Below are 15821 nucleotides of genomic sequence, written 5' to 3'. Positions count from 1 at the left end.
GGAAAAAAACAGTTCTCCAAAAGACTGTTTGGAAAACTTGACTGATGGAAATGCCTACAACAATTATAGAACTTTATTCCACTCCATCGTATGTTTTTCCTGTCCTGTTAGTCTTCTCCTGCTTTTCTTATTCTCTATATCTGCTGTTTCTGTTCCCTGGCACAACTTGAAATACTCTTATTTCCAGAGAGTCTAGAATTTGACACAACTCCTAAAATAGTCTTTTCTCTAGGATAGCAGCTAAAGCTGGGATGCAGTGTCCCTCTTTACCAATAGGTGGCAATGTCACTCAGGGCTTGACCCATCTACGCTGTGTGGTAGCACCTAGCCCACTAAGGGTGCATATTTACTCTTCCATTGCCTCTGACCTGAGGTTGCATCAGGAAATATATAAAATGAATGAGTCCCTGCAAGTTCAGTAAGTTTGACATTTGATAGATGACACCTTCAGACCCTGACAAGGCTGCCTAAGGACTCCGGCCATGATGTGTTATGCTGACTTGGCATTTGTGAAATAACAATTGGTCTGTTGATTGAGCAGCCTCACTGTGCCAGGCACTGTGCTTGCCCTTGAATCCACTCAATGCTCATCTCCACCTCTGAGATAGCAGGACCATCTCCATTCTACAGATGAGGGAACTGAGAATCAGAGGGTGAGAGAGGGCAAGGTCACATGGCAAATATTTGGCAAGCCTAGAATTTGAACTCAGATCTGTCTGACTCCAGAAAGTCTACTTTACTTTTTTCAATTATTTGAGGAAAGAAAACCTTAAAGTGTGTCCTCAGATCAGGTGCTTTAGCCAAATCAGGCAGAAATCTACTAAACTAAATTCATATTATAGACAAATGAACAAACTCATGTTTTATAACTTTCCTATATTCATACTCTCCTCTTTATCCTTGAGTGAATTTTGTGCATTGAATTTGTTTTTAGCTCAGCTGGATATTATCACAGAACTGTTTCCAAAATTTATTCTCTAAATGCCCATGTCAGTCTACAGACATCCCTAAATGAGATTTCTACTTTTGCAATAAACATCATTACTGACTTGCTCTCCAGTGTCCTTTAATAGCTACATATACTCCCCAGATGCTGTTGTAATTATGTTCATACTTATAACTACTTGTGCACTCAGGTACTGTGCTAAACTTTACTTTTATCCCCACAACCACCTTGTAAGTTAGGGTACTCTATGGCCATTTTATGGATGAGGAGGCAAAGCACAGAGAAGTTAGGCAACTTTCACGAGGCCGCAGAGTAAACGGCAGAGCCTGGATTCAAAACTAGATCTCATTCCAAAGCCCTCTCAGATGGTCTGGACTGCCTCTCTGCTTTAATGACTGGATATTAAAAGGCCATTCAATAAAAGGAAGTGTTAATTTGGCTTAATTGGGTTGGGCAGTCATCAGATTGAAATTTGAAATTCTTAAAATGAGATGAACCCTGCAAAATTTTTTTGGAATATTTCACTTGGCTCGCTGGCATGTTTCCTGCCAGCATGCAGTGGCATTCAGACTCCCTGGTTCTTAGCCAACTGCCTTTCTGCTCAGCCCCATCACATGCTGTTGGGGCAGGTGTGGTGGCTGGCATGGGGACTGCAATTCTTATATTTTCCCAGCACCGGGACATACAGTTGCTTCTTCCGCTGGCTGTAAGCAGTGCAATTTCTTCATGACAGTGGCATGAAGTAGCATGAGAATCTCATTCCCGACACTGCAGGCTCCAGCTGCCAGCCCAGCATCACGGCTCCCTATTCAAGGGTGGGCCCACCCCCTGCTGCTATCCGGGGGTCTAAACAATATATTCTCTTTTGACAAGGGCTTGGAAAGCCTGGCTGTCCGTTTGTGAAAATGTCCATGAAGCACATTTTCGCCATATACTACATTACTACAAAATTGAGTTCATTTCATTAATAACAACATTTATCAGAATATAAATGCTTCCCCTTTTGCAGAAATCAACAATTTAATATAAAATAATAATAGCATTTAACTCAGAAACAAATGACAGGCACACCTGCTTAAGGTGGCTCACCCAAGTTTCATAAGCAAAACTGGGGTGCTCTGAGTCAGTCCCAGGTCAGATATGAACTGAGGAAACCCAGATGTCAAAGGGAGTATATGTGAGCAGGAGAGAGTGTCCATGTTGGTCCTGTAGTCCTGAACCAATCGATTCTGCCTCGGGCACTGGAGAAAAACAGCTCTTTTCTAATGGAATTGCCAGGTCTTACCTACCTAATAAAAGTGTTGCAAAAGATCAAAATACAAATAAAAATATGTCCTCATCAACCAGCTCTCGCCACTAAGGCCTGTGGAAGAGAATAGCTTCCCTCGATGAACAGCCCAGAGCCTGCCCACCCTCAGGTGCACGCCCGTCAGTGCCCACACAGCCTCTCTGAGCCCAGCTCTGGGAGGCCCTGTTGGTCAGGGCCTTCAGGAAACCCTCATTCTGCTCCCAGCAGCGCCCTTCACCTGCCGGGTGACCTTGACTGTCTGATCTGTAAAAGAGAATTAGACTAGTTCAGTGGTTGGCAAACCTCGGCTCGCAAGCCACATGTAGCTCTTTGGCCCCTTGAGTGTGGCTCTTCCACAAAATACCACGGCCTGGGAGAGTCTATTTTGAAGAAGTGGCATTAAAAGAAGTTTAAGTTTAAAAACTTGGCTCTCAAAAGAAATTTCAATCATTATACTGTTGATATTTGACTCTGTTGACTAATGAGTTTGCCGACCACTGGACTAGTTAATCTCCACAGGCAGAGTCTTCATTTATTAGTTCAGCATTCCTTACGTGCCCTCATTGAGAGGCAGGCCCTGTTTTGGGTGCTGGCCAGACCGAGGAGACCAAGATGAGCACCTGTCCCCAGCAGCTCCCTGGCCAGTGTATAAGAAAGAGCGAACTGGTCTTCCCGTGGAAAAGACCTGGTCAGAGTCCTCGTTTTGACACTGACTAACCCCATGGCCTTGAATAAGGGACGCCACCTCTCTGGGGTCAGCTTCCTTCTTTCTGTAAAGTGGGCTTACAGCACCTCTTCACAAGGCAGTGGAGATTAAGCGAGCCCTGATTGAGTGTAAGCACGCAATGCCCTTGAAGGCATCATTCCATTATTACCATGTAACCGCCAATGGTTTTGTCCTTCCTGCGGTGGGCCAGGTTCGCCTCCCTTCGCTGGTTTCCCTGGAAGTCCAGAAAGATGTAGCTAGAGTGGAGAAGGAAGAAGAGACGCGAGGGAAGCCCGAGGAGGATGCTCCCGCCTCCAAGAGAGGGGAGCCAGCGAGGATCAAAATCTTCGAAGGAGGGTAAGAAGCACGTTTGGTTTGCAATGTCTGCTCCCTCTGGTGTCAGAGGTCGCGCCCGGCTGGCCGGAGGGCTGGGGTGGGCCCGCCTGCGTTCTGAGATGGTGAATGTCTCAAACGCAGGGCCGTGCCCCAGGTGCCCTGGGGTTCCAGCCGTGCCTCCCAGCAGATGCCACCACTGTGGGATGTGCAGGCCACCTGTTTGGGAACATCAGCTGCTTGGTGGGGGGTGGGGACACTGGGTGTTGCAGGCTGGTGGGCCTGAGTCTTCCTCCAGCCCCTCACTGTGTCGGTGCCGGCGGGTTCCCAGTCCTGCACTGGGGTTGATAGTGCGTCTCCCGGGTCTGCTCAGACTGCCTTTTTGGTATGTGTTCCCAAAAAGTCACCTCTGTCCGTCCAAGCAGCCATCCTGGTACGCCTGTGTCCCACAGGGCACTCACGCTCTGCCAACCGGGCAGTTTGCAGCGCCTTGCACGTGCCACATGTTTACACCAGCCTCTGTGCCGAGTGGCCAGGGTCCAGGGCTCATCGGTTGGTAAATATTTAGCATCTCATCCCTGGATTTCACCTTGGCATTTGTCTTTGGGAACCTAACGATGTAAACGTCTCAGAACTCACAGTGGGCTCTGAAGGTGTGCCTTGTCTCTGATTCGCTTTGTGGGCGTTCTGTGCGAGCTGTGTTCTGTGTGGCCACATGTTTGCTCCCTGGGACATGGGTGTCTGTAAGCAGGTCCCGTGGTGTCTGTCTCAGGGTCCTGTGTCTGTGTCCCCAGTGTTCTTGATACAGCCCTCGTCCCACCCAGTCCTGAAGGACAACGGCATGAGGAAAACTACCTCCCAAGGACGGCAGCCCCCGCCAGCACGCGCTGTCACCGGGGCCTGCAGTTCTCCAGCACCTGTAGGTGCCTAACTCACCAAGTCAGAGTGGGAGGTGCGGGTCCCCATGGGGCACCCTCCCATGGCCCTGACCAGCAAGGAGTGTCCAGAGAAGGGGTGTTTGGAAATGAGACTTGGGGAGTTGGGTTGTCCCAGTGACAGGGAGGGGGTCAGGGATGGCAAACACCCTGAAGTGGCAGGGGCACCTCCCGCTGGGGGAGAAATGTCCTGCCCGGAGTTCTAACAGCAGCTCCACTGAGAACCACTAGACCAAAGGGCTTTCAAACTCTGACTGGTCCTCTTTCCAAGGGAGGACCAGTTTCCTCCCTGCGATTTGGTTAGAGCGCCCTCGTGTGTCTCTGTGTCCTCACAGCATTGGGTCCTTGGAAGGCCTTGTAGGAATTCATCAGTTGGTGCATCTGGACCTGCCTCCTTCCCTCTGTCCTTGGGGCTCAGGGCGGCTGGTGAGCGTGAAGAGCTCTACATCTGCCCTGAGAGGCAACAGCCTCCAAACACCCGGTTCCCAGGGGGCTCCCTGCTGCCTTGTCCCTCAGGGAGCCTGAGCTCTGGGAGGGCAGCTGGCAGGAGCCTCTCCCACCGCAGTTGGTTCATAGCTCCAGCTACTGGCTGAAGTCTCGGCCACAAACTCTGCCTTTGGCTGAAAGGTGAAAGGTTACACCAGAATGCCCTTTCCTCTTCCTGCAGCCCGGGCATCGGTCCGCACTCCTCCCCACCCACCCTAGCCCCACCGTCCCATCCAGGCTGTCAGTCCCAGCTGCTCTGTTTCAGAGTCTCCCTCTCTTTCCAGGTCATCTGTGCCCCAGAGCAACTCTCCCACTTACCTGTGTCCCACCCGTCAGTTCCCTTCTCCTCCCGCTGTTTCCTCCTCCGCAGAAGGGGATAGTCACATACTTTGTAGATGGTCAGAGGATGCTATGCGACCCGTGTAAAGGCCACGTTCCTGGGCTCGAGGAATTTTATATTATTACGTCCATCTCTCCTGTCTCCCTCCAGGTTAATCTCACTCTGTTCTGTCACCTGTGAAAAATATCCTTACGCTCTCAACGGGTCACATCCAATTTGAGCACTTTGGGGGATTAGGTCGTGTCGCCGGTCAGACCCTCTTCTCCTGCAACCCAGCTGTCCTCTCTGAGTCCCGCTGTGCCTCCCACCCCCACTGCATTCATGGTTCTCTTGGGGCTGGTATAACCCCAGGAGTGTTGGGGATGTGGGGTGAGCATGTTTGGGGTTATCACATGATGGGAGCACTTCTGGCATCTCATGGACAACTATCCATATAGCCAACCCCAGAACCACTGTCCCACCCCAATGTCACAGGCGTCCCCCTCCCAAAACACCGAGTGAATCCTTCAGGCACACCCGTCTGAGCTCTCCAAGGTTTTGCCTGGGACTCATTTATTCCTTTTTTCTTTCTTTCCTTTTTATTTTTTAACACAGCAAGCATTTGCGTTGCATTCCAACATATTTGACAAGGGTGTGCGGGAGGGGGGGGGGGTTCTGCTCCTAGGAGTCACTGAGCGATCTAGATGGGCGGGGCTGAGAGAGGAAGAGGGGGGTGGCGACCTGTGTGCTGGCTCCTAAAGCTTCCATCCCTCAGCTTCTGCTCCAGGCCAGGGGCCAGAGCAGCCCAGGGCCCCTCCTGCCTTGGAGGCAGCGGGAAGTGCAGGCCTGCCGTGTGCTGGGGAACCAGGCAGGCGTGAGAAATAGCACTGACTACTCCAGTGGGTTTAACATACAGCTGCAACTTCTTTTTACTCAACAGTGTTTCTGAGATGTATCTATGTTGATCCGTAGAGATGTATGATGTCGATCCATGGAGATATAATTCATAGCAATAAGATACAAAAGTGGATGCTGCATGAGCCCAACGTTGACAAGTCTTTTTATCGCTAGTCAGCTACTCACTAGTCACCTTATTCTTCTCCTTGACCCAGGAATTGATTAATTAATCCACCCATCAAGGAGGCGCTTTTTATTCAGTGCTTTATGGGTATTCTGTGCCAGAAGATATCACAAGCCCAGGCGGTTAGCTGTGATTCTGCCCTCCTGGTGTTGGGGACCAGTACAAGTCTCGGTGCTGAGGTGTGGACTGCCAGTGTTGAGATGCTTACAGCAGGAAGGACCCACCTGGGGCAGAAGTAATCAGAGAGAGCTAGGCCTGGAAGGCTGGGTGAGATGGGGACAGGTAGGGAGGAAAGGTAGGTTGGTCAGCAGTCTGGGTGTAATGGGGACTCATGTACCTGGTCAGTTGGACTGATTTCTCCTGGCCTTGAGTGTTCTCTCTTTTCAGTGTCATTCATCTCCTTGGTTTCAAACCTCATCACTGCCCCAAGGACACTAAATCTGGGTCTCCAGCTAGGACCTCACTCCTGAACTATAGACCCTTGCTTCTCCTGCCTCCTGAGCACCTTTACCTGGGAGATCCAGGGCACCAAACTCAGCATGTGCCAACCTCACCCTCCCGTTGCCTCCAACAGTGTCTTCTTCCACATCTGGATCTCAGACGATGCACCCGCTCTTCCTTAGTGTCATCTTGGATGCTTTCTTCTCCCCTGTCCTTCCCCTTCCTATTAGTCCCCAAATCCTGGTGTCTACATGAGGTGGTCCGTGGTTCGGATGTGGTTTCTCTTCATTCCCTGTGCTGTGGCTCTGGTCTCCCTCTCTCCAGGGTCCCATGTTGGTGCCACTGAGTGTCTTTGATTGTGGTTCTGCCTGTGCCACGCCTCTGCTCCAGGGTCTCGGTGGCCACCTCACCTACAGCATCCATTGAGAGCTCAGCCTGCTCTTCCAGGCCCACCTCTGACCCGCCCCTGTGTGCTTCACCTCTGTGCCTGCTGGGGCTGCCCATTGACAAACCCTATTCAGCCTTCAAAGGGCAGTACTCAACCCTCTCCCCTAGCTAACCTCCCAGGTCCCTCCACACCCTAGTTTTAATAATACTGGTGCTAGAATCCATTCCTGTCTTCCCCCGATCCCCTCTTGACTTGGATCCAAGGGCCATGTTCCGTGCACACTGTGTATGATTCCTATTTATTGGCTTGATTTCCCGGTGCACACACCCGTCTCGTTCCCCGTCGCTTCCACACCTGGACAAAGCCTGCGTTTCCCAGGCAGCCCTCTGGGAGGCCCCATCAGGAATGTGCTGGCTCTCTCGCCTTTGCCTTGGTCATTATAGAAGGGCTCCTTTGTCAGGGAATGTTGTTTTCACATAGACAAAGTTATATTGTTCATTGAGGGCGGTGCCTATATTATCCTAACTCAAGTTCACTTGTTGCAAGGAAAGATGGGAGCTCAGCCCAAAGGGCTGGTGTGGAAGAGGAACTTGATGGAAACTACCTGGCTTCCAACAGTAGTCATCCAGGCCCAGCTGGGGGTGGGAGAGGGGATGGGAGACATAGACCAGGCCAGCGGGGGGGTCGGGGAGGTACTCAGAAAGGAGGCCATGGGCAGGGGCAGGGAAGGACTACGTTTAGAGTGGCAGCCCAGCCTCAACTTAGATTTGGAAAGCAAGGCAACAGAACAGAAGCCCGACAGTGGGCTGGGCCAGGGCGGGTGGGATAGGGTGACTCCTGGGCATGGGGCTGCCTAGGACTGCCCCCAAGCCCTTCAGGCCTTTAGCAGAAAGATTCCATGCCAGACCCTGCCAACTTCATGACTCAGGTGCTGAGCTGAGGGAAGACCATCCTGTCGGAGGGCATGGATGCCATCCCTTCTCAGGCACCCCAGCACACCCTAACACCTCACTCCAGCCACTGCCTCCCTGCTGGCCACTCCACTCAGCATGTTCAAACTTAAACTATCCCACCTTTAGAACACAGCACCTATATCACTGATTTTTCTTCTTCCCTTGTAAGGAACTCCAAAGGAGTTGACTGTACTCGCTCACCTCCATGTCTTTCCTCCTACCCTCTCTCAGACGATTCCAGGTTAACCTTGGGCTCCTCACCCTCAGAAACTGCTCTTATCAATGTCAGCAGTGACCGCCACCCTGCAGAATTTCCAGGTCACTGCTCACATCTGCTCATCTTGACCTGTCGGCAGCACAGGACACAGTTGACCCCTGCCCCCTCCTCATTGCCCTTTGTCCACTTGGTTTTCACGGTGGCATCTTTCTTGACCTCCTCTTCCTTTGCTGGCGGCACTTTCTCATGTCTTGGGTGATTCCACCTCATCTCCTCATCCCTAAACATTAGGGTCCTCAGGGCTCAGCACCTTCTCGGTCTAATTTCACTTCCAGGGGAACTCTACATACCATCTATAGGCGGATGACTGCAACTCATGTCTCCACTGGACTTCTCCCCAGAGCTTTGCTGAAGAGCCATGTGACTCATTGGGCTCTTGGGACATTTATTAAAGAAATTATTTTAAGAGTTTTAATTGTGTATTGTTCCACTTGAAGGAGTTTTATATATATCTCGAAACCTAGGTATGTGCTCTGATAGGGAATGGAACCTGCAGCCTTTTGGTGTACAGGGCAATGCTCCAACCAACTGGGCTACCCAGCCAGCCTCTGTCCTAAGAGGCTGGCTGTGGAGGGAAGAAGGGAAGATGGGGGCAGAGGGGTGGAGCTGGAAGGAGTGTGAGGTCGAGCAGGTGAGTGTTTAAACCGAGAGCTCCTCTTGTGTGTGCAGATGCTGCTGGCAGCGGTTCATAGCAGGGCAGATGATAACACTGCTGGAGAGACAGATGGGACAGAGGGCGGAGCAGAGTCCCAGAGCAGGTGGGAGGGGGTGGGGCCAAACCAGTGATGAGAAGGGCAGTTGTCCTATAGGACCAGGACGAAAGGAAAATGCTGCTTATGATGCAAGCAGAATTGATGGTTTGCAGGTGGGAGACAGGGAGGGTACTCAGCCCTAATCCAGACTCAAAGCCACCGATGGCTCTAGGCCTTCAGCAGCAATAGATCTGTGAATGGCTATTTTGCAAACAAAAGCAGGAAATTTCTGTTCTTGGTAAAGTTATTCCTTTGTAAAGACTATCCCCCAAATAAAAATATCCGACGTTAAATAGTCTAGTTAGGTTGACGCTCTGCTGACCTAGCATCTTTCTCCTGGGTGCTCAAAGGACTTCCCGGGGAACACCCGCTCCAGACATTAGAGGAAGCTGGTTGTGTCACTAAGAAACCCAAGTCACTGACGGAAAAAAAAAAAAAAAAAAAAGACAATGTGAAAAGCGAAATGGGAAAGAAAGAAGACATATTGATCGTGGGGCAGACTGAGTGTCTGAGTAGCTGGGACCAGAGTCCCGGGAGCCCGAGGACTGTCAGGGAAGACCTAAATGCATCCCATTAAAATTTAAAGGAGGATCCATTTCTTCACCAGGCACTGCCTCCCCTTCCTGTCGGGGGTCTCAGGCAGCAGGGGTTCTACGCTGAGAGGAGGGAGTGCAGAAGTGGAGTCCCCACCCCACACATGGTGGCCCCAGAGGGCGGAGCACAGTGGCTGCCGGGGTGTCCTCTGGGCCTGGACAGCGTGTGCCTGAGTCCCGCCTTCCATCCTGCCCTGGAGTCAGGCCAGCACCCAGGAGAAAGCTGGCTGAATCTCTCTCTCTCTCTCTCTCTCTCTCTCTCTCTGTTTTTATTTTATAAAAATTACACATGTTCAGAGTTTGAGGATGCAAATCTTTCCACAACCTTTGTTATGGAAAACAGAAGCACCCTTTCTCTTCCCCGCATTTCCTCCTCCCCACCTCAGAAACCACTCCTTTCTTCTCTTCTGGGCTCACCTTGCGACCTCCACATCTCTAAGTGATGTGCCTGGGTCTAGGCTTTTCAGCTTTAGGCATTGACAAGCCACATGAGAGCCTGTCCGCCCTCCACATCCCCCATCCTGTCTTCTCGCCCTCTCATTAGAGTGGTACCCTGTGCAAGTCACAGCTAAGCCACATCATGAACTCCGGTCACTTTTTCTATCCCGTACAACTTTCCTATTTTCACTCTGGATACTAATTGTGTATGTGTTCTGGGAAAACTTAGTTCTTTGTAAAGATTGTCCCTCAAATAGAAATATCAGATGTTAACAGTCTAGTTAAATGGACTCTGTACTGGCCTAGCATCTTTCTCCGAGTACTCAAAGGACTTCCCAAATCTAAGTGAAGTTAGGACACTTCAGTGAAGTTAGTGTTCTTAACTTCACTTAGTTTTCTATGCATCTATTACTGATTTGGCCCCCAAGCCCTCCCCTCACCAGCACCTCCCTCAGACATTCAGAAGCATCGGCTGCTCTGTGACTCCCACCTTGCTGACCCACAGTCCCTCCCTGAGCCGTCAGCGGCTCCAGGCTTCATGGGCCGCTCCCTCGGCCTGGCACACAGCTGCCCTCGTGGTCTCCCTGCACCTCACCCTGGAAATGCCCTTACCTCGTCTGTTGGGTCTCCTTTTTCTGGAAAGGACGTCCTCCCCTCCCTCAGCTTATTCCTCATTTTCTCAGAGACCCCCCCATCAGTGCGGTCTTTCTGAAAAAGGGTCCAGGAGAGGTTAGTTTTCTGGCATTTCCCGTGACTGACAATGCCGGGAAGGTCTTCACTGTCGCCGTGGATTGAAGTGTAGAATTCAGGTTGGGGATGACTTTTCGTCAGTTTTGAAGGCATTGCGCCCTTGACCTTGATCCAGTCTCATTCCCATTCGATTGCAGGCTCGGGTGGAGGCTGTAAGCCAGGGGGGTCTTTGATGGCCGTGTGGACAGCAGTTCAGAAAGGAGAGAGGTGGACGTTAGTTCCAATTCCATCACTGGGAGAAACAAAAGCAAAGAAGAAAAATGGCACGTGGGTTGTTGGGCAGATGGAGGGTCCGACTGAGGTTGAGCATGAGCCCACTGGAGTTTATTAGCCGCAAATCACAGCAAACGTGCCTTTGCCATCTTTGGGCGTTGTTTGAAGTGGGGCCGCCTCCAGGGAGGCATGGGGTGTGAGCACGGAGCTGGAGACGTGGGCAAGCAGCGTTTCCTCATTCGCTTGGAGGAGGTGGGGAAGGAGTTGGCCTTGGAGTTGGAGGCCTGACTCTGCCATTACTACGCCTGAGATCTGGGGCTCTTCCCGAACCTCGGTTTCTCATCCGCCGTGGGGTTTGGGTGAACCCTCTCTGATATGACGTGCGGGATCTTTCCCGCTCCCGCCAGCGATGAGCTGTGTCAGCTCCGCACTCAGCATTGGAGATGCTCTTGGAGACGGTCGGCAGGAAGGCCGGGGCGAGGCGGCCGTGGGGCTGCTGCAGCCCCTGTCTCTCCCTGAGGAGAAGCTGGCCTTTCCTAAGGATCAGAGAACCCAACCCAAGCTCACGGGCAGGGGCCCGCCTTGGGCAGGGGCCTTTGACGGGGTGCCCAGCCGAGAAGAGACATCGCGGGGGAGAACTGGGGAGGATTTCCTTTTGGAGCGCAGGGTTGGGTATTGGGTATTGACTGGTCTGAACACACAGGTGAGGGGGTGAGAAGCACAATTCATTCTAAAATGGCCTCGCAGTTTAGAATAAGGAGCAAGTTGCTCTCTCCCCATGGCCTGGAGGAGGGGTCCCAGCAGGGGTCTGTCCCCGCCAAGCATCAGCAGCTCCTTGCTGCCCAAGGGTGAAGGCCCAGCCCCAGGTCACCTTCCAGCAACCGCATCCTGCCGCCCTGCGCTTGCCGGGCTCGGCGCCCTCCATCGTGCTCTTTGGGGCCCCTGGGTGCCTTTCTTCTCTCTGGAGGTGCACGTGCCTCTCGGGACCATGGTGAATGTCCAATAGTACCAGGCACGTTGAAACACTTGCCCAGAGCTTGGCACATCCATCCCACCCCACTGTCAGTCGGAGGGAATGAGTGGCATTGCTCACTGCCTGCCCTCCACAGGGAGCACCTCGCTCCGCTACGGATTAGAACGTCACTTAACCTCTCTGTGGCTCAGTCTTCTGATCTGGACAATGAGAATAACAGTGCCTAGGTGTCGAAGTTGTTGAGAATTAAAGAAAACCATGTTCGTGTGTAAGTACCTGGCACAGTGCCTGGCTCATAGTAAGGTGACCTCTTATTCGGCCATGAATGATCAATATTTACTTGTATGATCGCCTCTGCAAGGAAAGGGAACACTCCTGGCACCTCTCTTCAGCGAGCACTCTGTGGAGGGGCGCTGACTCTGAAGCCAGGCCCTCTGTGTGGGAATCCTGGGTCTGCCAGAGTGGCCGGCTGCTCTTAAGTAGATTATGTGACTGCTGTGTGCCTCCGTTTCCTCATCTGTAAGATGGAGACAATAACAGTAATTACATCTCAAAGGGTTTTCATGAGGACAAACTGAGATGCTACGTGTAAAAAACGTACAATGCTTGGCACATAATAATCACTCAGTAGAAGTCTACTGTGGCTGTTACTATGAAAGAGTCCCTAAAAATCGTTTGATCCAAACGCCTCACTTTGCTAATGTGGAAACTGGTCCAGAGAGGTATTAGCACAGCATGTTAATGACAGAAGCCGCCTCTTGACACCTACGCAAAGCATGCCAACAGGAGGAAGGGAGGAAGGGCTGTGTGAGAGGGGGGAGGGGCGCATGAGTGTGCTCAGCCCCAGGGAAGTCCTTTGGCTCAAGAGATAACACAGCGTGGACTGGTTGGGCGCCTCAGGTTGAGGAGGGCCATTTCACACACATGATGGACCAGGCATTAGGAGTTGAGCCTGACCAGGCAGGGGAGCTTGGCCGTGGCTTTGGCTGGAAGAAACGCATTGAGGAGTTCAGGGAGGATGGGATATGGCATTGACAACTTGCTCTTTAACAGTTTAGGAAAAAAATAATTTTTTTCCCTATATGTTCAATTTTGCTGTGTCTGTGATCATTGCAAAATAAAAACTAAAAAACAGAGAGAGAACCAGTTTGGCTCGGAAGAAAGGAGACCGGGGAGGCCAGGAACCAAGGAAGGAGTTTAACAGGCACAGATGCTGTCAGGGCCAAGAGAGGGAGCTAAAGGCATCAGACCAAGGAAGGAGCGGGGCCTGGACTCCAAGCAGGAGTTGGGGTCTGTGCAGTGGACTGGTGTCATCTGTCACCAGGGGTGGCTTGCAGACCAAAGGATGGCCCAGCTGGCGGGAGAGTTGGGGGAGGTGTGTCCTGGGAAGAGCAGCCAGCAGAAGACAGATTGGGCTGGAGCAGGGCAGCAGGGCTGGTGCGCCAGGCAGGCAGGCTCCCAGGAACATGGTGGCAGCAGACAGCACCCAGAACAGGAGCCAAAATGAGCCTCAGGCGGCCCGGGAGAAGCCAGGCTGTGAACGAGGCCTCATGACCTGCTGGTGAGTACGGCTGGCAGACGGGGGCCAGAAGGCGGCCAGCCAGGGACTGAGCAGGACTTCTGGGAGCTGGAGCCAGGAGCAGGCAGGGCATCTCCCCAGGGAAGGTGGCAAGGAGTGGAGGCAGCGGGCAGGGGCCGGGAGGGCCAAGGAGGCTTGTCCACAGGCTGTGCTGTTCAGCCCGGGCCAGGGAGGAAAGTGCGGTTGCCCAGTGGGGGCCAGGTTGGGTGCGGGCTGGCTCAGAAGGAAGGGGTCACCCCCTGGCAAAGAGGCGGAGGCCAGTTCCCACAGACTCTCAGGGCGTCAGCAGATCCAGCAGCTGGGCTGCCTCAGATCCGTCTCTCGGAAGTTTCTGTAACTGCTTAGCTTGCAAGCTGCAGACCAGACTAAGAGCCATGACTTCCTGAGGTTTGTAACCTGCTGGTGGTGGCGCTCTGTGGACTCTGGGTTTTCACCATCACCGTGAGTGGTAAAGCCCTTCCAAGGGGGAGGGCTGGGGGCGTGCCTCCTCCTCCTGGCCAGCGGTGGGGAGGGGGGGCCCCAGGGGCTGAGGGAGGTGGGGGCTTGAATAGGTCTGGGCCACAGGTTGAGCAGAGGCCCAGAAGCTCCCACTGGGGCTGGAAGGGGCAGCAGTGGCATGGACTCCCCCAGGGTGTTTTCGGGGTCTGGTGCTGAGAAAAGTGACCATGGATGTCCCATACTGGTCCAGGCTCTCTTCCTTCCCCCGTTTAGGGGCTAATGCCTTTCAATCTGCCCCATCCTCCTGAAGGACCCAAAGGTTAAGGTCGGGGCAGGGGCTGTTGTGAAGGTAGTGGGGCTCTGTCTGGGGTCCAGCAGAACAGGACAGCATGCTCAGGCCTCACCAAAGGGGGTGCCCTCCCCTCTCTTCCTTGGGCCTCCTGCCCACAATCCAGGAGGCCCTCCCAGCTGGGGACGCACACAGAAGCAGCAAGCTCGGCTGCCCCGGGCTCCCTGGGTTCGGGTGGGCTCTGGCAGAAGTCCAGCCTCCTCATCTTTCTCTCCGGTCTGACGATGAGACAGATGTTTGGATGGGGCTCCAGCGTTGGGTCTCCACAGGAGGCCCCGAGTGAGGAGGCAGGAGGGTTCAGCAGGCTCCCAGGGACCTGGGCACGCTCTCAACACACCCGTTAACCGGGGACAGGGGGCGGGGGGACAGGCTCTCTCCTCTTGAAAAGTCATCGTGTGCAGGCACACACCGTGTTTCCAATGCTGAGTCATCCTTCCAGGAATTCCTCACGTCTCCCTCCGTCCCTGGACTCCAGGGAACTTGGCTGCTAACCCCCACCCCCCATTCCTCCCCCCCACCCCCCCGGCCTGCTTCACAGTTTCTCTGTGTCTGCAGCTATCTGGGTGACAGCCTCCCACAGGCTGGGGTGCAAATCATCGGGGTGATTTCAGCAGCGCCTGGACAAATGCTCCTTATTTCATTGTCATGTTCTATTTTAATATGTTAGAATAATGTAGCCTCCACGGGGAGCTGCGATTTCCTGACTGTGAGTCCTCAGGAGGAGGCTGCGATGGGGCGAGAACCCAGGCGCACTCTCCCGCCAGCCTGCCTCTGAGCTCAGGCCCTGTTCCATCGGGCACCTCCCCCCCCCGCCCCACCCAACACACACACACACCCTGCTGTGCACCCTCCAGCCCCCATCTGTACGGAGGGTCAGCTGTGCCCAGGTACAGACTAGAAGCTAAGCAGCTCTTAGCCATTGGCCCACAGGCACCTGGTGTACACACACATTTCATCGGCTGTGATGGTAGACAGCCCTGGTCAGCATCCCCTCTGGCTGCCATGCACACAGCCCCAGAGGGCGCTCCCGGAGCCCAGCTCTAACTGGGCACCTTCCCCTTCCCCCACCGCCGGCAGGACACCGGCTAGGCTTTTGTGCCGGCATCTGAGGCTGCTTTCCTAAGTCACCTCAACCTGACCTTCAGCCTCAGCTCCTGCTACTTGTCATGGAGAACTGGGCCAAGGCTCCCACAGCCCACTTCCTGGGGAAAGTGCCTGCCACAGAGAAAGCACTCAACAACTGATGGCTGTTTCTATTTCCACGGCGAAAGAGGACACCTCGGACCCCGCTGGCTTTCTTCTTAGTGGTTTTTAGTGAAGAAGACATGGATTCCCTCTCTAGGATCTGGTCCCTTTCCCATCCTGGGTCTGATTCCTGTCTGGGGAACAAGGAAGTGAGGCTGGAGAGAGGAGGCCATAGTCCTGCTCCACCCGAGAGCCTCTGGCGGCTGTGGGCCATTTGTCTTAAGAAAGACAACCTGGAGGGTGTGAGACAGGCTGGGGAGGAGTCGGGAATCGGTCCTGGTGGAATTGTTCGAAGACATGGAAATGTTAGGCCTGGAGGAAAGGAGTCTTGAGTAGCG

The 15821-nt window shown here is 53.2% G+C and overlaps 1 protein-coding gene across 3 annotated transcripts in view; it reads left to right on the top strand.

Moving 5' to 3' along the window:
* The window catches only part of HIVEP3 (HIVEP zinc finger 3), a 402195-nt gene that overhangs the window by 364142 nt on the left and 22232 nt on the right, over positions 1 to 15821 (top strand). For all 3 annotated transcript variants that reach the window (XM_079777696.1, XM_079777695.1, XM_079777697.1), the window contains one exon: positions 3152 to 3297. In XM_079777696.1, the coding sequence (XP_079633822.1) occupies positions 3152 to 3297 (146 nt within the window). The remainder of the gene's footprint in view (positions 1 to 3151; positions 3298 to 15821) is intronic.

The sequence above is a fragment of the Cnephaeus nilssonii genome (genome assembly GCF_951640355.1).
Source record: "Cnephaeus nilssonii genome assembly, chromosome: 7".
Taxonomy (NCBI): Eukaryota; Metazoa; Chordata; class Mammalia; order Chiroptera; family Vespertilionidae; genus Cnephaeus; species Cnephaeus nilssonii.
The sequence above is the reverse complement of the archived record's forward strand: the minus strand, read 5'-3'. Positions and strand labels throughout refer to the sequence as shown.